Source organism: Symphalangus syndactylus, chromosome 17 (genome assembly GCF_028878055.3).
Source record: "Symphalangus syndactylus isolate Jambi chromosome 17, NHGRI_mSymSyn1-v2.1_pri, whole genome shotgun sequence".
Classification (NCBI taxonomy): Eukaryota; Metazoa; Chordata; class Mammalia; order Primates; family Hylobatidae; genus Symphalangus; species Symphalangus syndactylus.
In genome coordinates, this window is record NC_072439.2 from 16892758 (window position 1) to 16907499 (window position 14742).

At 56.6% G+C, this 14742-nt stretch overlaps 1 protein-coding gene across 11 annotated transcripts; it reads left to right on the forward strand.

Annotated features, from left to right (window-relative positions):
• Nucleotides 1–30: 30 nt before the first annotated feature.
• On the forward strand, nt 31–14739 carry TRAPPC6A (trafficking protein particle complex subunit 6A). Of its 11 annotated transcripts, none has more exons than XM_055251199.2 (6): nt 31–235; nt 12523–12590; nt 12742–12859; nt 13463–13546; nt 13702–13795; nt 14458–14739. In XM_055251199.2, the coding sequence occupies exons 1-6, from the start codon at nt 104–106 to the stop codon at nt 14487–14489; spliced, it is 528 nt and encodes a 175-aa protein (XP_055107174.2). In that variant the 5' UTR covers nt 31–103; the 3' UTR covers nt 14490–14739. The 11 variants fall into 11 exon arrangements, with proteins under 11 accessions (XP_055107174.2, XP_063476923.1, XP_055107175.2 ...); XM_055251200.2 differs by having other exon boundaries at nt 90–235; nt 12723–12859; XM_055251198.2 differs by having other exon boundaries at nt 90–235; nt 13426–13546.
• Nucleotides 14740–14742: the final 3 nt, after the last annotated feature.

Genomic DNA, 14742 nt, shown 5'->3' on the forward strand with positions numbered 1-14742 from the left:
GAGCCCGAGGCGGGGAGGCGGGGATAGTCTAATACACCAATGGAAGCGGGAGTAGGAGGGCTCGCGCCGTGACGCAAGAGGCGTGGCTTACCAACCATGGCCAATGAGAGCGGGAAGCGCTGGGCGCATCTTTAGGCGCGCGAGGGGGTGCATGGCGGATACTGTGCTGTTCGAGTTTCTTCACACGGAGATGGTGGCGGAGCTGTGGGCTCACGATCCCGACCCCGGCTCGGGGGTGAGCGCCGGGCCCCGTGGGGAGGAAGCGGGGGCCACCAAGGTAACGCCTCGGGGAGAACGGAGGGCGCGTCAGGCGTCCGGGTTCGAACCCGGCCCAGCCCCGGCCTTGCAGGGCAACGTCTGGCGCTGGCTTCCTCCTCTGGAAAGTGGCGTTCGCGACGGTGCCGGCTCGGGGTTATTGCTAAATTGAGCGCGATGATTCAGGGTAAAGCGCTTAGCTCAAGGCCTGAGTAAGCGGCTAGTAATCATAATAATGCTGTTATTGGGCGTGTGCTGAGGACTCTCCTCCGCCACTCACTAGGTGTGCGACCCAATGACTTAATCTTTGTGTGTCCTAGTTTTCTCTTTTGTAAATCGAGCATCATAACGTACCTAAGCCTCAGCGTGGGACATTTATTCATTCGACACCTACTTATTGAGCGTCTGTTGTATTCCAGGCACCGTTCTAAGACAGAATCCCTGTCCTCGTGAAGCTTACATTTCACTCGAGGAGTCAAATAATAAACTGAAATATGCCGGCTGGGCGCTGTAGCTCACGCCTGTAATCCCAGCACTTAGGGAGGCCGAGGCCGTCGGATCACCTGAGTTCAGGAGTTCAAGACCAGCCTGGCCAACATGGTGAACCCCCCCATGGCTACTAGGCGTGCATGATGGCGGGTACCTGTAATCCTAGCTACTCGGGAGGCTGAGACAGGAGAATGGCTTGAACCTGGGAGGTGGAGATTGCAGTGAGCCAAGATTGTGCCATTGCACTCCAGCCTAGGCAATAGAGTGAGACTCTTCTCAGGAAAAAAAAAAAAAAAAAAAAGAGGGGGTTTTGCCATGTTGCCCAGGCTGGTCTTGAACCCCTAGGCTCAAGTGATTCTCCCGCCTGGGCCTCCCAAAGTACTAGGATTACAGGCGTGAACTACCGCGACTGGCCCAGGACTCTGTGTGTGTGTGTGCGTTCTTGCGCATGACGGTCCTGCTGGGTCGCCTAGGCTGGCTGGAGTGCAGTGATGCAGTCATGGCTCACTGCTGCCTCGACCTCCTGGGCTCAAGCGATCATCCCACTTCTCAGCCTCCCAAGTAGCTTGGACCACAAGCGCTGCTGACGCCACCACGACTGGCTAATTTTTGTATTTTTAGTAGAAATGGGTTTTTGCCATGTTGGCCAGGCTGGTCTCGGAACACCCAACCCCAGGTGATCCGCATGCCTTGGCCTCCCAAAGTGCTGGGATTATAGGCGTGAGCTAGGGCACCTGGCCTGTTTTTGTTTTCGTTTTTGAGACAGAGTTTTGCTCTTGTTGCCCAGGCTAGAGTGCAATGGCACAATCTCAGCTCACCGCAGCCTTCACCTCCTGGGTTGAAGCGATTCTCCTGCCTCAGCCTCTGGAGTAGCCGGGATTGAAGGCATGTGCCACCACGCCCGGCCAATTTTGTATGTTTAGTAGAGATGTGATTTCTCCATGTTGGTCAGGCTGGTCTCGAACTCCTGACCTCAGGTGATCTGCCTGCCTTGGCCTCCCAAAGTGCTGGGATTACAGGCATGAGCCACTGTGGCCATCCTTGTTTTTTTTTTTGAAATGAGGGTCTCACTCTGTCACCCAGGCTGGAGTGTAGTGTCGCAGTGTTGGCTGCCTGCAACCACTGCCTCGAAGGCTCATGCCCAGCTAATTTTTTTTTTTCTCTTTTTGACACAGAGTCTCGCTCTGTCACCCAGGCTGGAGTGCAGTGATGCAATTTCGGCTCATGGCAAGCTCTGCCTCCCTGGTTCACGCCATTCTCCTGCCTCAGCCTCCCGAGTAGCTGGGACTACAGGCGCCCGCCACCATGCCTGGCTAATTTTTTTTTTTTTTTTTTAAGTAGAGACGGGGTTTCACTGTGTTAGCCAGGATGGTCTCCATCTCCTGACCTCATGATCTGCCCATCTTGGCCTCCCAAAGTGCTAGGATTACAAGCGTGAGCCACTGCGCCCGGCCAATTTTTTTTTTAATTTTTAGTAGATACGGGGTTTCACCATCTTGGCCAGGCTGGTCTCGAACTCCTGACCTCGTGATCCACCCGCCTCGGCCTCCAAAAGTGCTGGGATTACAGGCGTGAGCCACCGCGCCCGGCCATGTAAGACATTTTTATTGGCTCTGGTTTCCTTCCAGGATTAGAAGCCCCAGGGAGGATGTTGCTTGTTACCATCTCAATATACAGATATAAACCTGTCATAAGTTGATAACATCATAAATCAAAAATGCATTTAGCCAGGTGTGGCGACTTGTACCTGTAATCCCAGGTACTCAGGAAGCAGAGGTGGGAGGATCACTTGAGGCCCAGCATTCAAGACTAGCCTGGGCAACATAGCAAGACCCCACCTGTAAAAGAAATTTTTATTTTTATTTATTTATTTATTTTTGAGACAGAGTCTTGCTCTGTCGCCCAGGCTGGGGTGCAGTGGCACAATCTTGGCCCGCTGCAAGCTCCGCCTCCTGGGTTCATGCCATTCTCCCGCCGCAGCCTCCCAAGTAGTTGGGACTACAGGTGCCTGCCATCACACCCGGCTAATTTTTTTTTTTTTTTGTATTTTTAGTAGAGAGGGGATTTCACCATGTTAGCCAGGATGGTTTTGATCTGACTTCGTGATCTGCCCGCCTCGGGCTCCCAAAGTGCTGGGATTACAGGTGTGAGCCACTGCGCCCAGCCAAGAAATTTTTAAAATTAGCTGGGCGTGATGACATTTGCCTATACTACCAGCGACTCGAGAGGCTGAGGTGGAAGGATCGCCGGGGCCCAGGAGTTCAAGGCTGCAGTGAGCTATGATCGTGCCACTGCATTCCAGCCTGGGTGACAGAGTGAGACCCTGTCTCTAAAAAAACATGGGGATTACTCAGTGAACCATCAAAAATTTTGCCCTCTTGGAGCTTTGTCATCATTGGAGGAGACAGACAAGTAAATGAGTAAAGTATCTGGTACATTGTGTAACTGCTATGAGGAAGATACAGCATGGCCCAGGGAGTATGCATCAGCCTGGGGGCGGGTAATAATGTCTCAACACTCCACATCCTTCCTGGCTTTCAAACCAGAAACCCTGGAGTCCGGACACCTGCCTTGTCTCCTTCACCTGCAGCCCTCCCCCAGGCTCTGCCCAGTCGGTCTAAATACCTTTCCCACATGGCCCCTCCTCTGCCCTGGTCCAGTACTTTTCGCTCTTCTCCTGTGAAATGAGCCTGCTCCCTTCTCCCAGCCCATTCCACCTGTCACATCTTCACCATGCTAACAACTATTAATCCTTCAGATCTTAGTGTAACAATCCCTTCCTCAGGGATGTCTTCCCTGAGCCCCCAGTCAAATTTGGATCTCCTTTATACATTCTCCTGGTCTCCCTCTCCCACTTTTTTCTTGGTAGGCTTCATCATACTCAATAAGGATGTATTTGATTTTTTTTTTTTTTTTGAGACAGAGTCTCGCTCTGTCGCCCAGGCTGGAGTGCAGTGGCGCGATCTCAGCTCACTGCAAGCTCCGCCTCCCGGGTTCACGCCATTCTCCTGCCTCAGCCTCCCGAGTAGCTGGGACTACAGGTGACCACCACCACGCCCGGCTAATTTTTTGTATTTTTAGTAGAGACAGAGTTTCACCGTGTTAGCCATGATGGTCTCGATCTCCTGACCTTGTAATCTGCCCACCTCGGCCTCCCAAAGTGCTGGGATTACAGGTGTGAGCCACCGCGCCCGGCAATTTTTTTTTAAAGAGAGTCTTGCTCTGTCACCCAAGCTGGAGTGCGGTAGCATGATCATAGTTCACTGGGGCCTCACACTCCTGGGCTCAAGTGATCCTCCCACCTCAGCCTCCTGAGTAGCTAGGAGTACAGGTACACACCACCATGCCCTGCTAATTTTTTAATTTTTTGTAGAGATGGGTTCTCACAATGTTGCCCAGGCTGACCTTGAACTCCTGGGCTCAAGCGATCCTCTGGCCTCAGGCTTCCAAAAACTCACACCTGGGATTACAGGTGTGAGCCACCATGCCTTGCCAGGATGCATCTGAATTGTGTATCCGTGTGATCCTTTGATTCACATGCGTCTTCCCCGGCCAGAGTGTACTTTGTGTGGGATGGGCCTGGGTGTGTATTGACGACCACTGTATGTCCTGGCTCGTAGTGGGTCCTCAGCATGGACGTGTTGAGGAGGTGAATGCAGAGCCTGTGCCGTGGCAGGTGGGGATGGGTGGGGACTGGGATTCATTTGGCTTATGAGCAGTGCTAGCTGTTCCCTCCCTCCCCTCATATGAGTGCTTCCTGTGTGCACTCGTGGCTTCTCACTCTTGATTTCATTTGATCTTCTGACGACTCAGAGAGGTTGGCATGGTCCTCCCCGATTTACATATGAGGCGGCGGAGGCTTTGATGGACGGAGTTCCTTGCTCTCAAGTGGCAGAGTCAGGAGCGTGACCAGGCCTCCCACTTCCAAAGCCTGTGCTGTAAACTCTCACTGGCATTTCCCAGCATTTGCCCTGGGAGGGATTTTAATGGGTTTGTGTGGGAAACTGGCTTACTCAGCTCTGCTCACCACCAGCCTTTCAGAGCACACGAATGTGCCTGGGACCTTGGGCAGGGGTTCCCTACCCAGCTGCCACTACATTCCGATGCTGGAGTCCCACACCAGAGACTCCGACGAACTCGGTTGGGGTGAGGCCTGAGTGTCAGGCCTCAGAAAGCTCCCAGATGGCTCTTGGTGCGCCAGGGGCGAGAACTCCATCGTTTCCCCGCACTCCTTCCTCCTGGGGAGCCCTGTTTTTCAGGGGGCCTGTCATGAGAAATGGCTCATTTCCTCAGTCCTTTCTCTTTATTGGCCCCACCGCCTCTCTCCATTCCTTCTCTTTGTCCCGAAAGGGTTCCTCTGAACCAGACAGGCCTCCCGTTTCCTGAGGGCGTCTGTGCAGTACTTGCACAGTGTTGACTGCATTTAGTCCTCTGGACAGCCCTCCTGATTCACAGAGGAGGGACCCTGTGCTTGGGAGAGGAAGGGATTTCCTGAGGCCGTTCAGCAAGACTCAAAGGCAAAATTAGAACTCAGGCTTCTGGCCCCAGGGCTTCTGGGTAGTGCAGGCCACCTTTCCCACCAGCTCCAGAGCTCTCTGAGGACAGGCATAGTGGCTCCTTCATCCCTGTCCCCACAGCACAGGTGCCCAGGAGCCACAGCCAGTGTGTAGGGCTTTTGTGACCTCCTATCCTGCCTGGTACGGTGGTTATTTGTGGCCATTCTCCTGGGCTGTCACAGGTTGTGAACTGGAGGACCGGCCAGAGGGGCCAGGAAGGCCTTTGTTCTCTAAGCAGGAGAAGCCCTTGGAGGAAGCGGCCGTGGCTTTTCTACCTCAGAGGCTTTGAAGACAAGGGAAGCCTTTGGGCAAAGAGAGGATTCCCCTGAGTGCATGTAGTAAAGAACTAAGGCGCTGTTACTCACTGTCTGAGACCAGGCCCGAGGCACCCCGAGAACAGCCCTGCTGGGCCAGGCCTCCATCCACCACACCACTTGGGCAGCCTCTTATCTGAGGAGGGCGTGGGGTGGGCGGAGCAGCTGTCAGATAGGTCCCTGCCTGGAATGCCGTGCTGAGCATCTGAGGCTGGGAGCTCCAGCAAGGCCCTCCTGGGAACTGGGGCTCCATCCCGAAGGCAGTGGGAGCCATAGCTGGGTTTAAACTGAGGTGCGCCTGGCTCAGATTTACATTCTAGAAATGACTCCCTGGCCACAGGAATGGACTGGATGGAGACTGGCCTGGCAAGGGCCCCGCTGCTGCAGGAGCTTAGGGCAGAGACTATGGCAGGCTAAACCTTCCGGGCTGGGCCAGGGGACAGGATGGGGAGTTCTGAGTGGGCAGAGTCAGGATCTGGACTTGCTCAGGACGCCTTGCTGGACGAGGGAGGAGAGTTGAGGGCGACAGCAGGGAAGTCCTGCAGGCTTCTCATACCCACCCCTCACCCGTCGGTGTGCCAGCCCTTCTCTCTGTGTGCTTTTCTTAAACAGGGCTGCTCCTTCCCTGGGTTCCCCACCACACCCCTGGGCCTGGCACAGAGTGGCTCAGCAGGTGGGCGTTGAATAGGGTCAGCCTCTGCCCAGGAGCTAGCAGGTGCCTAGAAAACAATCGAGGGGTAGGGCAGACAGAAGAGACAGGAAGGGGTGGAGCACACGGCCCCCACCCGCCTCCCTCCTGCTTCAGGGCAGATTGTTCTCTTCCACGTTCCCAAATGTCTGAAGGGGCTTTGATTTGCGTTTTCCATTCATCCTCCTTGGAGCTCACCCCTTGGCTACAGTGTGGACGTGTGGATCTTGCTTTAGTTCAGGACATTTTTCTCCTGTGATCTCGATGATGATTTCTTCTCCTGCATCGTTCCCTGTATGTCCTGTAGGCACCGCAGGGAATATTAGACTTCCTGCATCTCTTCCAAGCATCTTGTAGCTTTTCTCTCATTTTTTCCTCCCTCCTGTTTTTCTTCTGGGAGGTGTTACCTGTCTTACAGGTTTCTCTGTTATTCAGTTCCCTTGTTAAAAAGTGTTGATTTGGCCACCATATTTGTTCATTTCCAGGAACTCTGCTTTGTGTGTGATTGATCCTTCCTGTGTGGTGGATGTCAGTAGCATCAACACTGATAATACTTCCCTTCCGCCTTTCCTTTCATCCAGTCTGTGTGTAAACTCAGCAGAGGCAGGCGTGGGGAGCCCCAGAAATGCACTGGCTCTGGGCTGGGCTCTGGCAGATTCCTATGAATGGGAGAGTCTCTGTCTGGCCAGCCCTTCCTATGAATGGGAGAGTCTCTGTCTGGCCAGCCCTTCTGTTTTGTTTCGTTTGGTTTTGTTTGAGACTCAGTCTTCCTCTGTTGTCCAGGCTGGAGTGCAGTGGCGTGACCTCAGCTCACTGAAACCTCTGCCTCCCGGCTTCAAGCGATCCTGGTGGCTCAGCCTCCTGAATAGCTGGGATTACAGGCGTGCGCCACCACGCCCGTCTAATTTTTGTATTTTCAGTAGAGACAGGGTTTTGGCATGTTGGCCAGGCTGGTCTCAAACTCCTAACCTCAAGTGATCCTCCCGCCTTGGCCTCCCAAAGTGCTGGGATTACAGGCAAGAGCCCCTGCACCCAGCGCCTTCTGTTTTTAAGAAAGATAAACCCCTAACCTCTGAAGAGCTTTTGCAGTGACATGGGCATGGACACCACCAAGTCTCGCTGTGATGAGGTGGGTGGAGGCTTCTCCCTTCCTCCTCCGCCCTTTCTTCCGTGTCTCCTGCTCCTCCTCGGCCCCTCCCTTTTGCCGTGATTCCCCACCTCCCTTTTCAGTTCAGCAGGGATCTGAATGGCCCCTGTCCAGGGCTGGGTACAGTGGGGCCAGCAGTCACACAGCCATATATCTAGCTGTCGCCACCTGCCAGTCACACCACCACTGTGAGCAGGTACTGCCATTAGCCCCGTGGCACATGTGGGAAAACTGAGGCATGGGATGGTTGGATAATCTGCCCAAGGTCACACAGCCAGTGAGTGGCGGGGCCGAAATTCAAACCCAGGCAGTGTGAAGTTCATGAAGGGAAAAGCTGAACTTGCTGGAACCCCTTCAGACTCCACGCTCCTGGCCTGGCTGATGGACCCTGCTGACTCTCTACCCCGACTCACCCTTCCGGGGACTGCCATCCTGGCTGTGACCTGGGCCTGGTGTGCCTTCATAGCCCACTCCTGCTGTGGAACTCCTCCTCTTCCCTCCGGCTCAGCGCAGTCGGGGTGCTTCCTAGGGGTGGGAGTGCACCCTCGCAGCACACCTGCCTCCCTCTTGGCAGTCGCTGTGAGCATAGTGAAGCTGGCCATTACACCTTTGCCCATTCCCCGGGTGAAATGCCAGCTCCAGCAGGGCAGGGACTGAGTCTGTGGCCCACTGTGGCTGGCATTCAGGCAGCGTGGCCTGCGTTGACCCTCGGGTTGGCTGCACTTGCCTGCAGGGGAAAATGCCCCCTCTGCAGCCCACTCTGAGGGCCCCTTACCTTCCCCGCCTCTCACCCCTGCCTTGGCACATGCCCTTTGCTTGGAATACCTCCCACCTCCGGCCCCCTCCTGGAGGGCAGGCTCTGTACTGCACTGCCCGGGCCCCTTGCACTCAGTCTCCCAGCCCTTCCCAGATTGTCAGTTGGCATCATCTGGGCACCTGTCAACCCCGCCAGGCATGGTAGGTAAGCTCCCAGAGGACACTAGGAAATGTTTGTGGCATGAACGAGGGAGGGACATAAAGGAGCCCTTAACAAGCAGGGACACAGATGTGTTCCATCAGAGTGCAGCCTGGGCCCTGCCTCCAGGAGCTTCGCTGTAGGGGGAGGTGACACAGGAGCTGCAGCCACCAGGCAGTGAGCTTGCGCTCTGGCTGTTCTAGGTGCTGGCTACAGGAGCCCACAGAACAGACCCCCTTTCTTCCTGTGGTTTTCCTCCAGCCAAGGGCTTCATCCCTCATTGGCCGGGGCCGTCTCCTTGTTTGACAGATGTGGAGGCTGTGAATGACAATAAGTAAGGCTCCCAGAACTGCCTTGAAGTACTCAGGTTGCCTTTACCAACCCTTACTCCTTGTGAGGATTCCGGAGGTAGCTGCCATTAATATTCCCCTCCTTTGGGCTGGACGCAGCGGCTCACACCTGTAGTCCCAGCTACTTGGGAGGCGGAGGTAAGAGGATCACCTGAACCCAGGAGGTAGAGGCTGCAGTGAGCCAAGATCGTGCCATTGCACTCCAGCCTGGGTGACAGAATGAGACCCTGTCTCAAAAAACAAACAAAATTACCCTCTTTTTTACATGAGGAAACTGAGGCAGAGACATTCAGCCATTGGCCCAGGTCCCACACCTGGTAAGTGCTGGGGCAGATCTGGACCCGGGCGGTGGCTCTGTACCTGTGCCGCTGGTAGTGCTGCCGTGAAGGACCCACGGGCAGGGGTCTCTTCCCACTCTGTCTCTCACACACACCTGCCCGTCTCCTGCAGTCATTGGCCCCTTCCCTGAGCCTCTGCTGTGTGGCCGGCCCTGCTGTGCCTGAGGACACCGGAGGAAGGTAGATGGTGACACCAGAGGGAGCCAGTGCAACAGGAAGCCGTGTCGTCACCCGTGAGGGTGAGGCCTGGCAAGGGGCCAGGCAGAGGAAGGGGCCACCTTGGCTTCAGATATGGGCAACCTCAGCTCAGGCTCCCCCGCCATTCCCAGCGCTCCCCACCTCCATGAGGCCCTCAACAGCCACGGCTGTCACCCCCCCGACCCTCCTATCTGGACCTGCTGGGGTGTGAAAGACAGCTCTGTGCTGAGGGTGCCTTGGACAGGTTCTTCTTAACCTTGGAGCCCCAGTTTCCACCTGGAATTACAGCCTCATGTGAGGCTGGAAAGGTAAAACAAGAGGGCTGTAGAAAATGCCTGCCACACACTATGCTGGTCCTGGAATAACATTTTGTTGTGACATTGATGAGGAAAAAATATTGATTCCTAGGACCACTGTCTGGGTGGTGGTTGCGGGTTCTCCCTGTGCTGGTGCAGGTTCCTCTGGGCTCTCCTTTCCTCGTGCATCCTTAGGATGTGTCTGCTGCATGAGCTCCTGGGTCTCTGTGGGCCCAGCATGAGTGAGTGTGGGCCCGTGTGCACCCTGTGATGGGATGGCATCCCGTCCAGGGTCCATTCCTGCTTTTGGCGCTGCCAGGATGGGCTCTGGCCACCCAGGACCCTGAGCTGGAGGAAGCGAGTAAATGTCTTACTGGTTTTTTGTTTTTTATTTATTTTTTAAGACAGGGTCTTGCTCTGTTGCCTGGGCTGCAGTGCAGTGGCATGATCATGGCTCACTGTAGTCACGACCTCCTGGGCTCAGACGATCCTCCTGCCTCAGCTTCCCAAGTAGCTGGGACACGGCTGCATGCCACCACACCCGGCTAACTTTTGTATTTTTTGTAGAGAAGGGGTTTCGCCATGTTGCCCAGGCTGGACTCGAACTCCTGGACTCAGCTGGGCGCGGTGGCCCACGCCTGTAATCCCAGCACTTTGGGAGGCCAAGGCGGGCAGATCACCTGAGGTCTGGAGTTCGAGACCAGCCTGACCAAAAGAGAAGAAACCCCATCTCTACTAAAAATACAAAATTAGCCAGGCGTGGTGGCGCATGCCTGTAATCCCAGCTACTCGGGAGGCTGAGGCAGGAGAATCGCTTGAACCTGGGAGGCGGAGGTTGCGGTGAGCCGAGATTGCGCCACTGCACTCTAGCCTGGGCAACAAGAGTGAAACTCTGATCTCCCAAAGTGCTGGGATTACAGGAGTGAGCCATTGCGCCCGGCCTAATCTTTCTTAAATGTATGTATGGCTCACATTTATTTCAGTGTTTAATATTTCAAGTGTTTACATCCTTATTTAGAAGTTTGGTGATGTGTTTGTACCAGAAATATGGCATTGGAACTTCACTCTTGTTTATGTTAATTAACCTGCGTGAAATTGGTTTCATCATATGTCATTTTGCTTAAAGCCGTAGTTCCCAAGAGCCTGTTGACAGCATTAGGTGAGGACTTACCGTGTCCCTTGTTGATGCACGTTGTCTTATCAGCCAGTCTATTAAGCACCACCCACATGCCAAGCTCTGTGTTGGCTGCTGAAGGCCGGATGTGAATTGGTCAGCCTGGGTCCCCACCTTCAGAGAGCTGTGTCCTCATCCAGTGACAGTGCGCAGTGGGCAGGGCCGGGGACGCAAGCTGTGAGGGAGGGAGGGAAGGAAGTCAGTACAAAGGCCCAGAAGTCTGAGCCTTCCTGACCAAGGAAAGCGAAACTGTCCTAGGGGGCAGAGGAGAGGGTGAGGGAGGGATGGAGGCAGCTGGGCCGGCAGGCTGCAAGAAGCCTTCCTCGGACACCCTCTCCAGGCTGGGAGACCCTCTCCAGGGCTGGAGCCAAGCAGGGAATTTGCATCCCCATTCTGATGGCTGCATTGATGGTGCAGCCCTGGAGGGAGGAGGCGGTAGCTGCCATTCCCGAGGGAAGGTGGGGGTCAAGGGCAGGAGAGGGAGGGCTGCAGGGCTTAGTCCCGGTGACTGCAGGCTCCTGAGAGCAGCCAGCGGGAGGGTGAGCTTCCTTCAGCTCAGGGCTCCACACCTGCCACCTCTGTTCCCCCACTTCTGCTCTGCCAGGCTTTCTCTGAGACACCTGGCGCCTCACGCCCAAGCCGTCCTGGGATTTCTGGTGCCCCCCCCCCCCCAGTCTGGGCCTCCTCCCTTCCTCTGCTTGCAGCAAATCACCCGAGTTAAAAATTAAAAAAAAAAAAATCCATGGCCAGGTGCAGTGGCTTTCGCCTGTAATCCCAGCACTTTAGGAGGCCAAAGCGGGCAGATCACTTGAGGCTAGGAGTTTGAGACCAGCCTGGCCAACATGGTGAAACCCCATCTCTACCAAAAATACAAAAATTAGCCAGTGTGGTGGCACACACACCTGTAATCCCAGCTACTCGGGAGGCTGAGGCAGGAGAATTGTTTGAACCCGGGAGGCGGAGGTTGCAGTGAGTCAGAGATCGGGCCACTGCATTCCAGCCTGGGCAATGAAGCCACACTCGATCTCTTAAAAAAAAAACAAATCCATGAGCATCTCCTCTCCTCCAGCCATGCAATCCCCACACACAGGCACGTGGATAGACACCAAGTGCAGCCCTCCTGCCTGGGGCCTGCCTCTGCCAGCGCAGTCCCCTCCTGTGTGGACCCTGGCCTACCCTCCAGACACTGCATGGCTGCCACTGTCCTTTGCGAGCACCCAAACGAAGATCTGCCCATCCTGAGCTTCCACGTGTTCCCCAGGGATCTTGGCCAATATTATAAGGCATAATGATCATGGTTGACTTCCACAGTCCCCTTTCCTGTGGCCCAGCCTCCACCCCTTGGGCAGGTCACCTGGAGCCTCTTGGTGGAGTTGCGGCACCCACTTCCCAGGGCATTGTGAGGGTTCGTGCTGAAAGCACTTGCAGCCTGTGATGGGTGTTATCGGGAAAAGTCATGCAGGAGGAAGGGAACCTGGGGAAGACCCCCATTGTTCCTGAGGGAAGGGAGAGCTGGTTCTTGGGGGCTGATGATCTGGGGATCCAGAGAGCCTGCAAGGTCTGCAGAGGTGGGTGAGGGAGCCCCAGCACCCTAGAGGCCTGCCCCTGCCCTGGCCAGGCTATGCCAGAGCCCCTGCCTGCTCACCCCTGAACTGACGAGCACCAGCAAGTTGGTCTTCGGGTCCCCTGGCAGGTCCCCCCCGGGTGGCCCTGGGTTCGAGGTGGCTAAGGGACCCTGAGCATCTCTCCCCTGGCCTTCTAGGGACAGAAGATGAGCCTGTCGGTCCTGGAGGGTATGGGGTTCCGTGTGGGCCAAGCTCTAGGCGAGAGGTGAGTGCGGCCCCTCCTGCTCTCCCCCAGCCTGGCTGGCAGGGCTGGGCAGGCCCCAGGTGGGGAGGGTTGCATTGCTCCATGTGAGAGTCGGGCCTGTCTTCCTCTTCCTGCCTGGCCCCACGGCCTCAGCTTGGCACTGCCCCACCAGGCTGCCCCGGGAGACGCTGGCCTTCAGGGAGGAGCTGGATGTCCTCAAGTTCTTGTGCAAAGACCTGTGGGTGGCCGTGTTCCAGAAGCAGATGGACAGCCTGCGCACCAATCACCAGGTGGGAGCACCCCGGCCTGCCTGTCCAGCTCCTTCCTGAGGGCAAGACCAAGAGAGTGGGAGGGGAAGCCCCGGCGCCAGAGCAGCGGCTGTCGGGACCCGCCCAGAGCTTTCCCACAGGCGGCCGCAGCTCTGCTCTGTCTGATCCTCTAAGGGAAGCCAGGAGGCTGCGCTGGGGCATAGGGGGTGTTTCCGGAACTTCTCCAGCCTACCAGGAGTGAGCCATGCATGGGCAGAAAGCCCCTGGTGGCTGCCTGCCCTACCCACAGTGTGATGCTGCTTGTCCCAAGCTGGTCTAGTCCCCCAGTGACACCCAGGCTGTACCTACCCTTCTGCAGCTTCCTGGGCCGGGTCCCCAGCTTTTCTGCACAACCCTGGGAGGCGAGGGCAGGACCCACACTCCCCAGGGCACGGGCACCCACTCCAAGTTTGGAAGCCCTGGGCCCTACCAGAGCACTGGAGGCCAAAGCTGTGACTCCAGTGGTTCACATGAAGGGGGCCTTCCCAACCTCAGCCCAATCTAAGACCTGGGTCGCTGCTTACCCTCCCTGCGCTTCAAATGTACAGGCCCCGCCCCCGCCCACCAGCCTCTCCTCTCCCCCAGGGGACCTACGTCCTGCAAGACAACAGCTTCCCCCTCCTCCTCCCGATGGCCTCTGGCCTGCAATATCTGGAGGAAGCGCCCAAGGTATGGGGGGAGCTGGGGCCTTGTCCACACCTCCCTTCCTCCTATTTACCCAGCCCCTATCCTACATCAGGCCTTTCCCCAGGCCTAAGGGGTGCCCCAGACCTTGGGTGCCGGCCTCCCCTCTCTTCCCATGCTGGTCTGTGTTCCCTCCCCAGTTCCTGGCCTTCACCTGCGGCCTCCTGCACGGCGCCCTCTGTACCCTGGGCATCGAGAGCGTGGTCACCGCCTCCGTGGCAGCCCTGCCCGTCTGTGAGTCATGGGGGTGGGGGGATTCTTCTCATCCCTTGAGTTGCTGGGGGCTTCAGAGTTCCAGCCCCACTCCTGTGTGGGTGCCTGCGAGGCAGGCCCAAGTTTAAGTCACCTGCTCAGCCACACAGCCAGTGCAGGCCCATCTGTGCCCCGGCTCCATGACGTCGCCACCCTGCAGAGAGAACTGTGTGGCGGTTTCGAACATCTTTTCCCAGCACAGGAGCCCCGGTGGACGTAATAGAAGTTATCCTCGCTGATGCTTTGATGGGGGGGACGGCAGGCTCAGGGAACTTGCAGCCTGCCTGACGGGGTGTCCTCTGTCAGACAAGCTGGAGCCCCATTCCTGCCTGGGGACAGCCTGCCCCACCACCTCCCCCACCTTCAGTTAATTTTGCTCTGCTGGTTCCCCGGGGCCCCCGTGGGGTAGGACCGAGCAACGCATACCACAGAAGCCCATGCCGGGCGTCTCCCTGGGGCCACATCCGTGGCCCTCATGCCCCTGGTTACTCAGCCCAGGGATGTGGCCCCGTGGGCGGGAGGAAACAGCCCAACCTAGCCACTGGGGTGTCAGTGCAGGATGGGGGTGAGCGCCTAAGAGTCGTCCAGATGCCCTCTGCCTCCCCCATCCCATCCTCAAGCCTAAGCCAGGCCTTCTCTTCCAGGTAAGTTCCAGGTGGTGATTCCGAAATCCTAAGCCCACCCCGCACCCACTGAGCCGCACTGCTGCCCCTGGCCTCAGGAGACGGTGGGGCCGCTGCATTTTGGGGTGGTCTTGGGGATCCCAGGCCCTAGGGGTCACATTTACTCAGGAAGTGGGTATCAAATTGAGGTGGGGGTGTCACAGGAGGCAAAGGGGTCCCAGCTGCGGTCAGGACTGTGGTGGGATTCCTGCCTCGGCAGCGTCACTGCCCAGCAGCTGTTCAATAAAGGCTGTATGTGTGGAATCT

What these genes read in the sequence shown, in the direction of transcription:
- TRAPPC6A (XM_055251198.2), top strand. Translation starts at nt 104, where the DNA reads ATGAGAGCGGGAAGCGCTGGGCGCATCTTTAGGCGCGCGAGGGGGTGC. An exon ending in ATCCCGACCCCGGCTCGGGG is followed by an intron (nt 236 to 12,522) that starts GTGAGCGCCGGG and finishes CTGGCCTTCTAG; the next exon opens with GGACAGAAGATGAGCCTGTC. An exon ending in GGCCAAGCTCTAGGCGAGAG is followed by an intron (nt 12,591 to 12,741) that starts GTGAGTGCGGCC and finishes CTGCCCCACCAG; the next exon opens with GCTGCCCCGGGAGACGCTGG.